Below are 14,163 nucleotides of genomic sequence, written 5' to 3' on the forward strand. Positions count from 1 at the left end.
ACATTTATTTGGAAAGCATTTTATGTATTCTGTAGTTACTAAGAAGTGTGGGGAGTGACTTGCATCCAGAGCTTAATAAGCAAGAACTAAAAACATATTGTCTGAGCCATACATAATCTGATTAAATTTATTCATTTGTGTATTTGTAGTTGTGGTTAGCATAACTAATGACCTTTACCAAATAACTTTTCTATCTTGCATTTTTAATCTTCCTGTAATACCATGAGGCTGTGGAATGGAGTTGGAAATCATTTCAAAAGAAGACACATTTTCCTATGTAGTATTTACTATATACTGATTAATCCTAAAGTATGTTTTGGCTTTAGTTTTTATGCTAGTAAAATCAGATGTATTGTAGGCCCTTCTATTTCCATTTCTAAACAAGAACTGCGTTCATTACAATTTATACTTCTTGGGTTTGTCTAAAATAAAATACACTTCATGTTTGATATTTGTTACATAAAATTTATTAGTATTTGTTAATTTGGTATTTCCTGTATCATGTAGGTTTAGAGCTCACTTAAGTATTTGCTAATGTATTATTGGGTAACTTCTCAATCTGGACATTAAAAAGTCTCTTTTGTTAGGAAAAGTAACACTGTTAGTTATTGTTCAAATAGTATGTGATGTCCTGTGCTAGTATTTTCTACAAATTCCTCCACCCCCCCTTTTTTTTTGGTTACAGATCTCCACAGGATAAAAGAACACTCCTTGTGAATTGTCAAAATAAGAGTCTGTCACAGTCTTTTGAAAATCTCCTTGATGAACCAGCATATGGTTTAATACAAGTATGTTTCTTACTGTATTAAGCTATTAGTTTAACTCCATTATTTTATATACCTTCTACCTCCTGCTTTCAAGGAGGACACAGAATGAGGCAGGTGTTTGTGTGTGTGTGTGTGTGAGTGATCTTTATAGAACTATTCTCTAATTTTATAAAAACAGTGCTATTTCCTATATTATTTGCAGGACTTAGAAGTTTCCTTGGTTTTTTGGTACTCCTAGGGCAGTTTTTCCTTTATCATAATACTGGACATCGGGTAGATTTTAGTTTTCATAGTTTTCTTTGATTAGGTGAAGTATCACAGGGTTATCTACTTTGAAATCAACTTAGGAAGAAGTCTGGTTTGAATCATTACCATTTCAGTTGATCGTGTTGGAGTCATGATAATCAAATTCTCCTGAAAGTATTTGAATGTGTTCTTAGATTTAGATAAAAAATGTATCTTTGACACAGGCATAAGTTCATTCAAATTATTATGTAAAGTATGAGGTGGTTGTTGATTCATTCATTCATCCACGTAACAAATGTCTGAGTGATTACAATATCCCAGCTACTCTTGATTTTGAGGATGTAGAGATTAACAACATAAAGAGGGAACATTTTAAAAAAGAGGACTAGAGAACTAAATACTGTTTAAGATAAAAAGTGAGGGAAAAGATTTTTTATTTATTTTATTTACTTAATAAGTTTATTTACTTATATAAATTAAATATAAATTAAGTTTATTTACTTAATAAATAAGTATTTTTGCTGAGTGTGAATGAGTAGAGAGTTACAAGTTACCTAGGATTTAACGGTAGAAAAGGTTTGCTTTTTTTCCAGGACAGCACTATCTCAGAACAAATTATTCTGATTGGCATGATCTACTAGTAATGTAGTTCGATTAAAATACCAACCAATATCAATATACTATAAACTTAAATTTAGCTATCCAATATCTTTGTGTTAGATTAGTATAGTAGTGCACATTTCAAGAGCTATTTTTTGTTTGTGTGTGTGTGAAGACAGGACTGCTAGACAGAAGAAAGCTGTTGTGGGCCATTCACCACTTGAAAGTAAGCACTGCATATATTTCTGGTATATGCAGATTGAATGAAGGCTGCAAATCATTTATCAGTTCAATCAATAGCATTAACTTGCCACCTATGCTGTTTTAACCAAATGAAAAAGTTGGCTTAGAAAATTTAAATTTTTCTTTTTAGAAAAAAATTTGAAGATAATCTTAGAATATCCTGTTTAGTTCTGATTTCTCTCCTTGTAAAAAATTTTGCTTTTTAACCCATGGTGAAATACTTTTATTCTTTATTTGAATTAATGCTAACATTTTTCTTCCTGCAACATAGAAAATTAAAAAGGATCCTTATACAGCAACTATGGTAGGATTTTCCAAAGTCACAAACTACATTTTTGATAGTTTGAGAGGCAGCGATCCCTCTACACATCAACGACCACCTTCAGAAATGGCGGATTTTCTTAGTGATGCGATTCCAGGTCTAAAGATAAATCAACAAGAAGAGCCTGGATTTGAAGTCATCACAAGAGTAAGTGGATATCTATATTAATGTAATATTCCATTGTGACAGGAGAATGTGTACTGAGTGCTATAGAAAATTGAAACTCAGTTTTAGTGATACTGGTCTGTTTCCCATAATCCTTCTTAGAGCATTTCGCTGACTTACGGGTTTGATCTGACAAGTAGTATGTGTCTTGCCACCAAATTCTTGGTGTGTTTTCTGTCTTATGGTTTGTCTATATTAATGTATCTCTGTCCTTTGAGCCTTTTGATAATAGTGAACATGCTGTTGCATTTGAGTACATAGCAGTGAGTGAGTCTTTGCCTGCTACCTCTTAGTTCTGTCCCTAAATTTGCCTTTTTTTTTTTTTTAAAGTAGGTGTCAGAGCTGTTAGTTGATTTATTACTTTAGGGCTTCTGTTTTCCTATGAATCTTCAAGTAAGGAAGTCTTTGGTCTCAAATTTTATCAAATTTTTATGCTCAACAAAACTTCTGAATGTGCTACAATTCTTGACTTGTACATTGTTAGACAATTATATAGTTAAATTGTAGTACTTAATTAAAGGACTTATCTTGCAAATGGTATTTTTAAAATTACTAGCATCTGTTAGTTGAATGAAAACCTGTCGAAACTGCCAAGTAGAACTAATGGGTCATGAATCAGTTCTGAGAATAAAATTGAATGAACTTCAGTTTGGAAGAAAAGCTAATTTTTGAATATGATTAATGGAATAATTGTGTTTTCTCTTAAATAATCCCACATACCATTTGGTTTAAAGTTTATTACAGAATTTACATGTTGTATGTTTTGTGCTTATGTGATTGAAACCTAAAATAGTAGAGAACATTCATTTTAAAATACCAAATGTTTGTAGTCTGTGAGATTTCCAATCTATGTATTTGTGACCCAGTTGTGTGTTTGGTAGAAGAGGAGGTAGATGTATATACTGCTAACTATTATAGATTATAAACTAAACACTGGCAGATGAAAATATTAGTATTAGAAGTTATATTTCAAAAAAAGCATTTAAGATTTAGTTTTTATATACCTTGATAGAAGTTTACTGGTTAAAGATGTACTGGCTATTGCTTATCTTATTTTAGATCGATTTGGGAGAACGACCTGTTGTTCAAAGGAGAGAGCCAGTAACACTGGAAGAGTGGACTAAAAACATTGATTCTGAAGGAAGAATTTTAAATGTGGATAATATGAAGCAGATGATATTTAGAGGGGTAATTCAAATACTCTAATATGGATTGTATTATGACCTGCTAGTATTCATGTTTTTTTTTTAAAGGGGAAGGAATAAATGTCTGTTTTTTGGATGAATGATACTTTAAAATTCCTGTATTGAGTGGGACAGAGTGAGATGCTTATGCTGGCCCTGTGGATTGGGAATAAACTCTCAGATCTAGGGGAAGAGACTCTTAAAGTTCTGTGGCTTATGAAAAGGAGACCTTTGCCTTATTCAGTATGGTTGGCTTAAAAAGCCTCATCAGTCCCAGTGTCCATCTGCTTTGCAGTCAGTGTATATTTTGCATTCTTTAAGCTTTCTGACAGCTGCTTATGTCTTAAGAATCTGGAAGTGAAAACATGAATTGGACGATTCTGGTGTATAAAACAACCTCTTAAAATACTAGTTTTCTTGTTTAGAGGCAAGTTTTGTGAACTTCATTCGGTTCTTTTTTACTGATATGTTTTAATATGTGTGCTTTCTTCAGGGACTTAGTCATGCATTGAGAAAACAAGCATGGAAATTTCTTCTCGGTTATTTTCCTTGGGACAGTACCAAGGAGGAAAGAACTCAATTACAAAAACAAAAAACGTAAGTTAATGGCCTTTTATGTGTGCATCAAAGAAACTTGAGTTACCCACCCATATACATTAGTATAGGGTTTCTAGATGAGGATTTGGAATAGACTAGGGGATAGGAAAATAATTTCGATTTTTTTTTTTTTAAGATTTATTTATCTGAAAGGCAGAGTTAGAGAGGCCGTGGCAGAGAGAGAGAGGAAAAGTCTTCCATCCACTGGTTCACTTCCCTAATGGCTGCAATGGCTGGAGCTGGGCCCATCTGAAGCCGGGAGCCAGGAGCTTCTCTAGGACTCCTTTACGGGTGCTGGGGTCCAAGGACTTAGGCTGTCTTCTACTGCATTTCCAGGCCATAGCAGAGAGCTGGATCAGAAGAGGAGCAGCTGGGTCTTGAATCGATGCGCATATGGGATGCTGGCACTGCAGGCAGTGGCTTTACCTGCTGTACCACAGCGCTGGCCCCCATTGTTTTATTTTTAAAATTTTAAACCCTGTAATTATTTCAGAACAGAAACACTGCATTGTAGTGTGTTGGTGAATATGTAAAAAGATAGTAAAAAAAAAAAAAAAAATTCCAGTCCTGTTGTTCCAGCTTTGTGTAAGCCTTTTGAGTAACTTTATTTAGACATATATTTTAAAATATATATCTATATATTTATTTTCCAATTTATTAGGAGATTATAAAATTAAGAAATGTTTGCTGGTTAATTGCCTTTAAAATATTTTCCTTGTGTTTTTGTAACATAAACTGATTATTTTTTGTTGGAAAAGTGATTCTATTATAGTTTGTATCGCAGACTTGAAAAAATACCTTTCCAGGTTCACTTCTTAATTGTCAGTAAACTTCTGATTTAAAGTTACCCATTCATTACTTACATGTTTCAATTTTATGATAATCCCAGTCTGTTTGAAGATATTTTCACATTAGCAAGTTACCACTATAAACTGGTTGGAAAATGAAACTCTTATGCCACATTTTCTTTAAAAGTCATTTAGATTTATATTTATAATTAAGATTTAGTGTTCAAAGTATTTAATGACAAATTATTTTAGAATGATTAAGAATTGAGATGCTTTCCTTAAAAGCATACCTAAAATCATTATAGAAAAATTTATCACATAAACTTTGTGACAGCCTAAGGCTATTTTTCCCTTTGTTTTCACTTGCTTACTGTAACTTCAAACATTTCACTACCATGTTTATAAACTTACATCACACTGTCATTACAAATGCTTTGAAATACTGTTTACTTTTAACATTTTAAAAATTTAATTGGCTTTTCCTACAGAATTTTTAAGTAACTTTTTGGCATAAAATTGTTTTCTATAGTGATGAATACTTCAGGATGAAACTGCAGTGGAAATCTGTCAGTGAGGAACAAGAGAAGAGAAATTCGAGGTTAAGAGATTATAGAAGTCTTATCGGTAATTTTTTCTTGACAGCTTTGAAAATGTGAGGGGGCTTACACTGAAACTGATTACATTAGAGAAGTGAAGATACATGCGGTAGTATTTGGGCTCAAAAGAGCAATCAGAATCGGGAAGTACGTTGTAATGTGCACTCAGTGTTCTTGGGTATTCCTCTTCTAGTAGGCATATGAATTCATCAGTAACTTTGTAAGTGCTGATTTACTTAATTTTCAGCTTCATAATGTGAATTTGAAGAAGGTTGACTTTATTTGCTTGTTAAATTAGTTTCATAAGATAACTCAATATTTTCTTATAAAAACAATTTGTGTTTATATAGAAAAGTTAGAAATAGGGATAAGAAGAAAACATTTAGGTCATGCAGAGATAATATGGCTAATAGCCTTTGGTTTCTCTAAATATACTTGTATTTCTTTCTTTTTTTTTTTTTTTTTTTTTTTTTTTTGGACAGGCAGAGTGGACAGTGAGAGAGAGAGAGAGAGAAAGGTCTTCCTTTTGCCGTTGGTTCACCCTCCAATGGCTGCCGCAGCTGGCGCGCTACGGCCGGCGCACCGCGCCGATCCGATGGCAGAAGCCAGGTACTTCTCCTGGTCTCCCATGGGGTGCAGGGCCCAAGCACTTGGGCCATCCTCCACTGCACTCCCTGGCCACAGCAGAGAGCTGGCCTGGAAGAGGGGCAACCAGGACAGAATCCGGCGCCCTGACCGGGTCTAGAACCCGGTGTGCCAGCGCTGCAAGGCGGAGGATGAGCCTAGTGAGCCACGGCACCAGCTCTTTAGTTAGCATTTGTAAATGTAAAGACCATTAGTGAGATATTTTTAGCAATAGTACTTTTGGTTGAAAAAATTTTCTGGAAAATAAGTTAATCCAGAATAAACTGTGTCCTTCCTCTGGTTAAGCCAAAAGGTTGGAGGTCCTGAGTCATGTAATTAGCTAAAAGCTAACAGCTGAGGCTCCTTGCTATTTTCAGTTTCAGTGGGGAAAATGATAATGCAACAGTGATGATGACTGTGGTCTTAGCTTTTCTTATGTCCTGTTCTCATTATTTCCAGGAGCCTGCTAAAAAATACGTAGATATTTTAAATCTGCATAATACAATTTTTTTTTTAAATTTATTTGACAGGTAGAGTAATAAACAGAGAGAGAGAAAGGTCTTCCTTCCGTTGGTTCACTCCCCAAATGGCCACTATGGCTAGTGCTGCACCGATCCGAAGCCAGGAGCCAGGTGCTTCTTCCTGGTCTCCCTTGTGGGTGCAGGGGCCCAAACACTTGGGCCATCCTCCACTGCCCACCTGGGCCACAGCAGAGAGCAGGACTGGAAGAGGAGCAGCCGGGACTAGAACCAGCGCCTATATGGGATGCCGGCGCCGCAGGTGGAAGATTAACAAGTGAGCCACAGCGCCAGCCCCTGCATAGTATAATTTTAACTGAGACATAGTATAGTCAAATTGGCTAATTTTTTTTCATTTACCTATTTGAAAGGCAGTGTTACAGAGAGGCAGAGGCAGAGAGAGAGGTCTCCCATTCGCTGGTTCACTCCCAAGATGGCTGCAACGGCTGGAGCTATGCCGATCCAAAGCGAGGAGCCTGAAACTTCTTCCAGGTCTCCCATGTGGGTACAGGGGCCCAAGGACTTGGGCCATTGTCTGCTAATTTCCCAGGCCATAGCAGAGAGCTGGATTGGAAGTGGAGCAGCTGGGACTTGAACCGGAGTCATATGGGATGCCAGTATGTGGCTTTACCTGCCACGCCACAGTGCTGACCCCAATTGGTTCATTTTTAACAAAAATAACATTGAAGTCCAGAAAAGATTAGTTTTTAAGACATTTTTATAGTTGGTTCCATAACACAGACTCAATCATACTCACATCCAGTTAATTAAGTGGAGTTTCAGCTGTACCATGATTTTTGCCAATTGGTGTGTCTGTGTGTGTATGAATATATAAAGTTAGTTTTAAGCATTTTTTTAAAAGATTTATTTATTTTAGTTGAAAAGTTACAGAGAAGGAGAGGCAGAGAGAGAGAGAGAGATAGAGAGAGAGAGGGAGGGAGGGAGGGAGGGAGGAAGGGGTCTTCCATCCCCTGGTTCACTCCCCAGATGGCTGCAAAGGCCAGAGCTGCTCTGATCCAAAGCCAGGAGCGGGAGCTTCTTCTGGGTCTCCCATGTGGGTGCAGGGGCCCAAGGACTTGGGCCATTTTCTACTGCTTTCCCAGGTCATTGCAGAGAGCCGGATTGGAAGTAGAGCATCTGGGACTCGAACTAGCGCCTGTATGGGATGCTGGCATTGCAGGCAGCAGCTGTACTCACAGCACCAGCCCCCAAGCATTATTTTTACTACTATTTGAAAGGCAGAGACACAACATAGACAAAAGAGGTCAGTTTGCTGACTTCTGAAATAACAGCAGTAGCCAGGGCTGGGCTAGGGCAAATCTGGAAACTCATTCTGGGTCTTCCATGTGGGTTGTAGGGACCCATATGCATGAGCCATTAGCTTCTGCCTCCCAGTGTACACATTGGTAAATTCCAATTAGTGGAATTAGATATACAGCTGAGGCTTGGATCTAGCTCTGGTGTAGGCTGTTCATGTCCCAGGCAGTGCGGTGATGCCTATTCCAATATCCTTTTTCTTTAATACTTTACCTAAAATAATTTTTGGGAATTATTAACAAAAGCCCTCCCTCCTCCTTTTTTTTTAAGTATAAATTCACTTTACAAAAACCAAAACCACATATTAAACTTAGACCTCATATGTCATACCAAGGTGAGAAACTATTGGAGTATTTTAAAACAAAATATCTTATTTATATTTTAAAATCTTTTTTTTTTTTGCTTTTTGGAATTGGATTGAATCAAGCTAAGAGTAGGGATAGGGTTACCAGTTGATAGGGAGTAAAAGTCCAAGCAAGAGGTGATGGTAGCAGACATCCAGAGAAATAGATGGATTTGATCTGTATCCTGTGATACAGTTGATAAAATTTTCTGATGTATTAAATGTGGGGGATGAAGAGGGAAGGAGAAGTCAAGAATAGGACTCAATTTTCTTAACTTTAGAAATTGGTGGTTGGTGGTGCCACTTCCTGAGATAAGGAGAGTGGGGTATGACAAACTTGAATTCAGTGTTAGATATATATACCTTAAGGTGAGACATACAAATGAAATTTCAAGTAGCTAGTTGAATAGTCCATAGTGGTCTGATAGGAGATACAAATTTGAGTATTATCAGTATCAGTATTCATGGGAAGATGACTTTTTTTTAAGTCAAAAAATTTTTTTTAATTTATTTGACAGAGTTAGAGACAGTGAGAGAGAGAGACAGAAAGGTCTTCTTCGTTGGTTCACTTCCCAATGGCCGCTATAGCTGGCACTGCACTGATATGAAGCCAGGAGCCAGGTGCTTCCTCGTCGTCTCCCATGTGGGTGCAGGGCCCAAGCACTTGGACCATCCTCTGCTGCCTTCCCAGGCCACAGCAGAGAGCTGGACTGGAAGAGGAGCAACCGGGACTGGAACTGGCGCCCATATGGGATGCCGGCACAGGAGGCGGAGAATTAACCAAATGAGCCATGCGCCGGCCCGGGAAGATGACATTTAGGTGAAAAAAGAGAGGCAGTTAAGAAGCCTAAGAACTCCAGTCTTTGGAGCAGTGGCTTCTAACTTTGGTGAACACCAGAATCACCTTGGGAATCTTTTTGAAAATCACATTGATTATTTTAATCATTCATACACTCACTCATTCAATAAATATTTACTTAGTGCCTGTTATGTACTAGGCTCTCCTCTAGGCATTGGGGATTCACCAGTGAACAAAACAGGCAAAATCCTTGTCCTCAAGGAGATTCCATTCCTGTGGGGAAGAACAGACAGTAAACAATATAAGTAAGTAACATATGTGATATGTTAGTGATAAGTGCTAAATAGAAAAATAAGACAAGGAAGAGTATTAGGAAGTTTATATGCAATATTAAAGAATTTTTTACTTGTGCAACCAAGAAAGGATTTTACTGAGCAATGGCATTTGAGTAGGAATTTGAAAAGGGAAAGAAAGTATGAGCTGTACAGACATAGATGAAAGTCAATTTAAGCAAAAAAAAAAAAAAAATCAAAAAAACACATTATATTTGCCCTATGCCCTTTGCTTGTTTGAAGTACAGCATGGAGGTGTGTGTGGCTACAATGAGTTGGGGTACAGAGAGCTAGCAGTTGAGTGAGTGAGATTTGAGTAAAGACTTGAAGAAGCAGGAAATATATACCTTGCAGCTATCTGGGTGAAGGACATTCTGGGCAGAGGGCAACAGCAATGTCTAGACTTGTTTCTGCCTCAGAATCTGTGTGTTTAAAGAGCAAGGGAATAGTTTGGATAGGATGGATTTAGGGTAGATTGGAATGAATTGGACTGGGGACCTGAATGTTGGTTTCTATTTGTGTTTTGAAGGCTTAACTGATATATCAGTGTCAGACAGGGGAGCAAAGACTTGAGGATAACACCTAGGTTTTTAGGGTGAGCAACTGGAGCAGTGGAGTTCTCTTTTTTTTTTTTTTTTTTTTTTTTTATTTAAGTGAGATGAGAAAACAGGGAAGAAAGTTTGGGAGGACACATTTGGAATTCAGTTTTAGACAATAGTTTTGAGATGCATGTTGGATGTTTACAAGTTAATATGTGAAATAGGAGGTGGATATATAAGGCTGTAATTTAGGAAATAAATGGTGCTGAAACTAAATACAATTGTCAAGGAAATAAAAAACTTGGAAAAATTCCAAGAATTGGCTCACAAGATAATTCAGTTTATATGTATGAAGAAGTAAGAAAAATCAGCAGAATAGACTGGAAAAAAAAAAAGCTAGAAGAAAAACATGAGAATTTTGATGTCTTAGAAGAAAAGTGAATGGTGACTGGGTTGTCAAGTAAGATGAAAACTTGGATTAACCATTGCATAGGGTAATGAAATCACTGAAACTTTGATTACAGGGGAAATTTGGGTGGATTAGTGATAATCTGCATGGGGTAAATTCAGTAAGAAATGGAAGGAGAAGACTTAGAGACAATATGTAGAGCTCTCAACAGATGAAGTTTTGCTCTGAACAGATGAAGGGCAAATGGGGGCAATAAATTAGAGGGAAAAGTAAAGCTAAAAACAATCTTATGGTGGAATGCCATGGGAAAGATCCAGTAGACATGGAAAAATCTGGAAAGGGATACAAGCCTTACTAGAGCAACTAGGTAAGAATTAACTACAGCCCTTGGGTAGTCACTAAGAAGTAGACCTCATGCACAAGAAGAGGAGCTGGTTTTAGCCATGATCATGCAGGCTCATAGTGAAAGACAAGAAGGGAGATTGTATGGATTCAAATACAGTTTTGTTGAAGTTCTCTTTGGATAGTGTACATTTGCTCAGAAATAAGCAAGATCCTTATCTGTGAGCTAAGAAGTGGGAGTAGGAGAAGATGGAGGCTTATGGAGAGAGGAAGTGTAAACTAGTTATGTGAATAGGGAGAGTGAATGCAAGAGGTAAATCAGGGTAGTGATGAAGAATATAAAATCAGATTAGTCAGCAGGGCTGTGTTTTTCTTCAACCTTATTTAGATGTATCAAGTTAGGTGGACAGTTGAATTTAGACTTTTTTTTCACTTAAGTATTCATATTCTTTCTAGTAATACTTTGAAATACTTATGTAATATCATTTTATGATTCCTTTGCTTTTTTCTTCTTGGCATATCATTACTAAATCTCTACATAAAAAGAAATACTGATAGTTGAAGATACAAACAAGTTTTTACTATGCTTAATAGACCTATTAAGGCAGATAATCTGTATTGCCATTATGGCTGTAAAATGTGCCTGAGTTAATAAAAAAAATTAACTTATGTACTTTCTTATCATCCATGAAATGATAATAAAATATTTTGACATTTTTAGTTGAAATTTTATATTTATAGCATGATTTTTATTTGTTGTTTATTTAATAGACATATGTACAATTCTTTAGATACAGAAATAAACTTTTAAAAGTATTCAAGTGTCAGGTATATTAATAGAAAACCATAACTTTTTTTTTTTTTTTATTTTTTTTTTATTTTTGACAGGCAGAGTGGACAGTGAGAGAGAGAGAGAGAGAAAGGTCTTCCTTTTGCCGTTGGTTCACCCTCCAATGGCCGCCGCTGCAGCCGGCGCACCGCGCTGATCCGATGGCAGGAGCCAGGATCCAGGTGCTTTTCCTGGTCTCCCATGGGGTGCAGGGCCCAAGCACCTGGGCCATCCTCCACTGCACTCCCTGGCCATAGCAGAGAGTTGGCCTGGAAGAGGGGCAACCGGGACAGAATCCGGCGCCCCGACCGGGACTAGAACCCGGTGTGCCGGCGCCGCAAGGTGGAGGATTAGCCTATTGAGCCACGGCGCCGGCCCAATAGAAAACCATAACTTTTAAAAATGCCTTTACAGAATCTAAAATCATGCCTGCTATGGCTGGATTCTACTGTGTTGCAGTATACCTCACCATCTGTTTATAAAGAGGTGTTTTTTTTTTTTTAAGTTTTCTGGATGAGGGAAGCTCATTCTTCTTCTTCTTCTTCTTTTTTTTTTTTTTTTAAAGATTTTGTTTATTTGAGAGGTAGAGTTACAGACAGCGAGAGACAGAGAGAAAGGTCTTCCATCCGTTGGTTCACTCTCCAAATGGCCGCAACAGCCGGAGCTGTGCTGATCCGAAGCCAGGAGCCAGGTGCTTCTTCCTGGTCTCCCATGTGGGTGCAGGGGCCCAAGGACTTGGGCCATCCTCCACTGCTCTCCCAGGCCATGGCAGAGAGCTGGATGGGAAGTAAAGCAGTCAGGACTAGAGCTGGCGCCCATATGGGATTCCGGCGCTGCAGGTGGAGGATTAACCTACTGTACCATGGTGCCGGCCCCTATACAGAGTTTTAAGAATGCTTTCAGATTATTCAGTTTAGTAGAAGGAGGACAATTATAACTTTTTATTAACACAATTTATTTTGGTGTAAATTAATCATTTTGAGTTTCTTTATTGCTGATTTACTGAAGGATTCATTTGGGAATGCCCTTTCAGTTATAGAGTCTGACACAGGATGTACTTAGCAGGCATCAGTGTTTGTAAATTTAATTGTCTATGCAACTTTGGATATACTCATGGTGATGTTCCCAAATTTGAGTTTAATTTCGGGAAGTTATTGTTTGAGCAGTGTTAGATGTTTATAACAACATCTAAACTTAATGGTATATGTGTGAAAATCAGGAAACAATATATCCAAATGATTATAGAACATGAGTTGATAATACTTTTTATTAAGGCATGAATCAATTGTGAATGAAAAACACACTTTATTGATTATACTTAATTGAATAGTAGCTTTTTAAATTACTGTTTCCAAGTACTACTTACCTATCACATGCTTTAAAGATTGACATTTTTGTTGCTAACTAATGTGAACTGTTACTTAGTATTGCCTTTAATTAGGTGAAAATGCTTCTACAGTAGTGAACTAATAAAGGTGTCAATATTTAGATTCTAAATCTTTCCATATGGAGGTAGACTCTGTTTTGATGTCTATCCAAAAATGTTACCTTATTGGATATTTGTATTGAATTTGATGAATTTTTTCTTTCATTAAGTAAAATTTGACATGAAAAGTAATTTCATACTTATAATATAAGAGCTTTATAAGAATCTGTTTTTTGAAAGGTTTTCAAATATGTGATGACTTTTCCTCCTTAGAAAAAGATGTTAACAGAACAGATCGAACAAACAAGTTTTACGAAGGCCAAGATAATCCAGGATTGATTTTGCTTCATGACATTTTGATGACTTACTGTATGTATGATTTTGATTTAGGTAAGTTCTCCTATGCAGTCCTACTTTTTGAAGATTTTTATATATTTAGTTTAGAATGTAAATTTATTAAATAATTAGACATAGATAATAGTTCTGTGGCCTTTTAAAATATTTATTTTATTTGGAAGATAGAGCTATAGGCAGAGAGAGAGACAGAGATCCTCCATACTCTGGTTCACTCCACAAATACCTGTTATGGCCAGGGCTGGCCCAGGCTGAAGCCAAAGCTTCATCCAGGTGTCTTACATGGGTGCAGGGGCAAGCTCTTGAGCCCTCTTCCATGGCTTTTGCAGGCACATTAGCAGGGAGCTGGATCAGAAGTGGATGCTAGTGTCACAGGTGGTGGCTTAACCAGCGATGCCACAAAGCCAGCCCCTGTAGTCTAATTTTTATAGGAATTATGCAGTGGGGTAGTTAGAAACTTAGAAGACTAAGGTTTCCAACCAAGGAACCCTCAGTTGCCACAACAGACTTCACTGGAGCACTATGGGATATTTTAAATTTTTGAGAGGATTGCCATGGCATCTCCAGGACATTGCACGAACAGCTAGCTGAAGTAATTAAGCATTTTAGCATTGTATCTCCCCACTCCTTTCGATGAAGTTCTGTCTTTGCAAAGCTGGATTATTGGCCTTGCTGTGATAAACAAGTATGTGTGAAAATAAATGAGCAACAGGAAATGAAGATAGTAGTGTTCAATTGAATTCAAGGTTTGAGAAATGGTGTAGTTCCTAACTAACTGGTGCTCAGTTCATAGGCCAAAAATACTGATTGAGTATGCCTTATC

General features: G+C 37.1%; 1 protein-coding gene across 7 annotated transcripts in view; it reads left to right on the top strand.

The window, feature by feature from the left end:
- The window catches only part of TBC1D15 (TBC1 domain family member 15), a 72,653-nt gene that overhangs the window by 37,448 nt on the left and 21,042 nt on the right, over nucleotides 1–14,163 (top strand). For 4 of the 7 annotated variants that reach the window (XM_070052639.2, XM_051845672.3, XM_089308731.1 and 1 more), the window contains 6 exons: nucleotides 686–788; nucleotides 2,128–2,325; nucleotides 3,403–3,531; nucleotides 4,021–4,124; nucleotides 5,442–5,536; nucleotides 13,260–13,376. In XM_070052639.2, coding sequence (XP_069908740.1) covers nucleotides 686–788; nucleotides 2,128–2,325; nucleotides 3,403–3,531; nucleotides 4,021–4,124; nucleotides 5,442–5,536; nucleotides 13,260–13,376 — 746 coding nt within the window. Of the gene's footprint in view, nucleotides 1–685; nucleotides 789–1,788; nucleotides 1,840–2,127; nucleotides 2,326–3,402; nucleotides 3,532–4,020; nucleotides 4,125–5,441; nucleotides 5,537–13,259; nucleotides 13,377–14,163 lie in introns of all 7 variants that reach the window. The other 3 variants (XM_051845671.3, XM_051845670.3, XM_089308728.1) reach the window with 1 other exon arrangement.

The sequence above is a fragment of the Oryctolagus cuniculus genome, chromosome 11, assembly GCF_051225735.1.
Source record: "Oryctolagus cuniculus isolate XC-2025 breed Fujian yellow rabbit chromosome 11, ASM5122573v1, whole genome shotgun sequence".
Taxonomy (NCBI): domain Eukaryota; kingdom Metazoa; phylum Chordata; class Mammalia; order Lagomorpha; family Leporidae; genus Oryctolagus; species Oryctolagus cuniculus.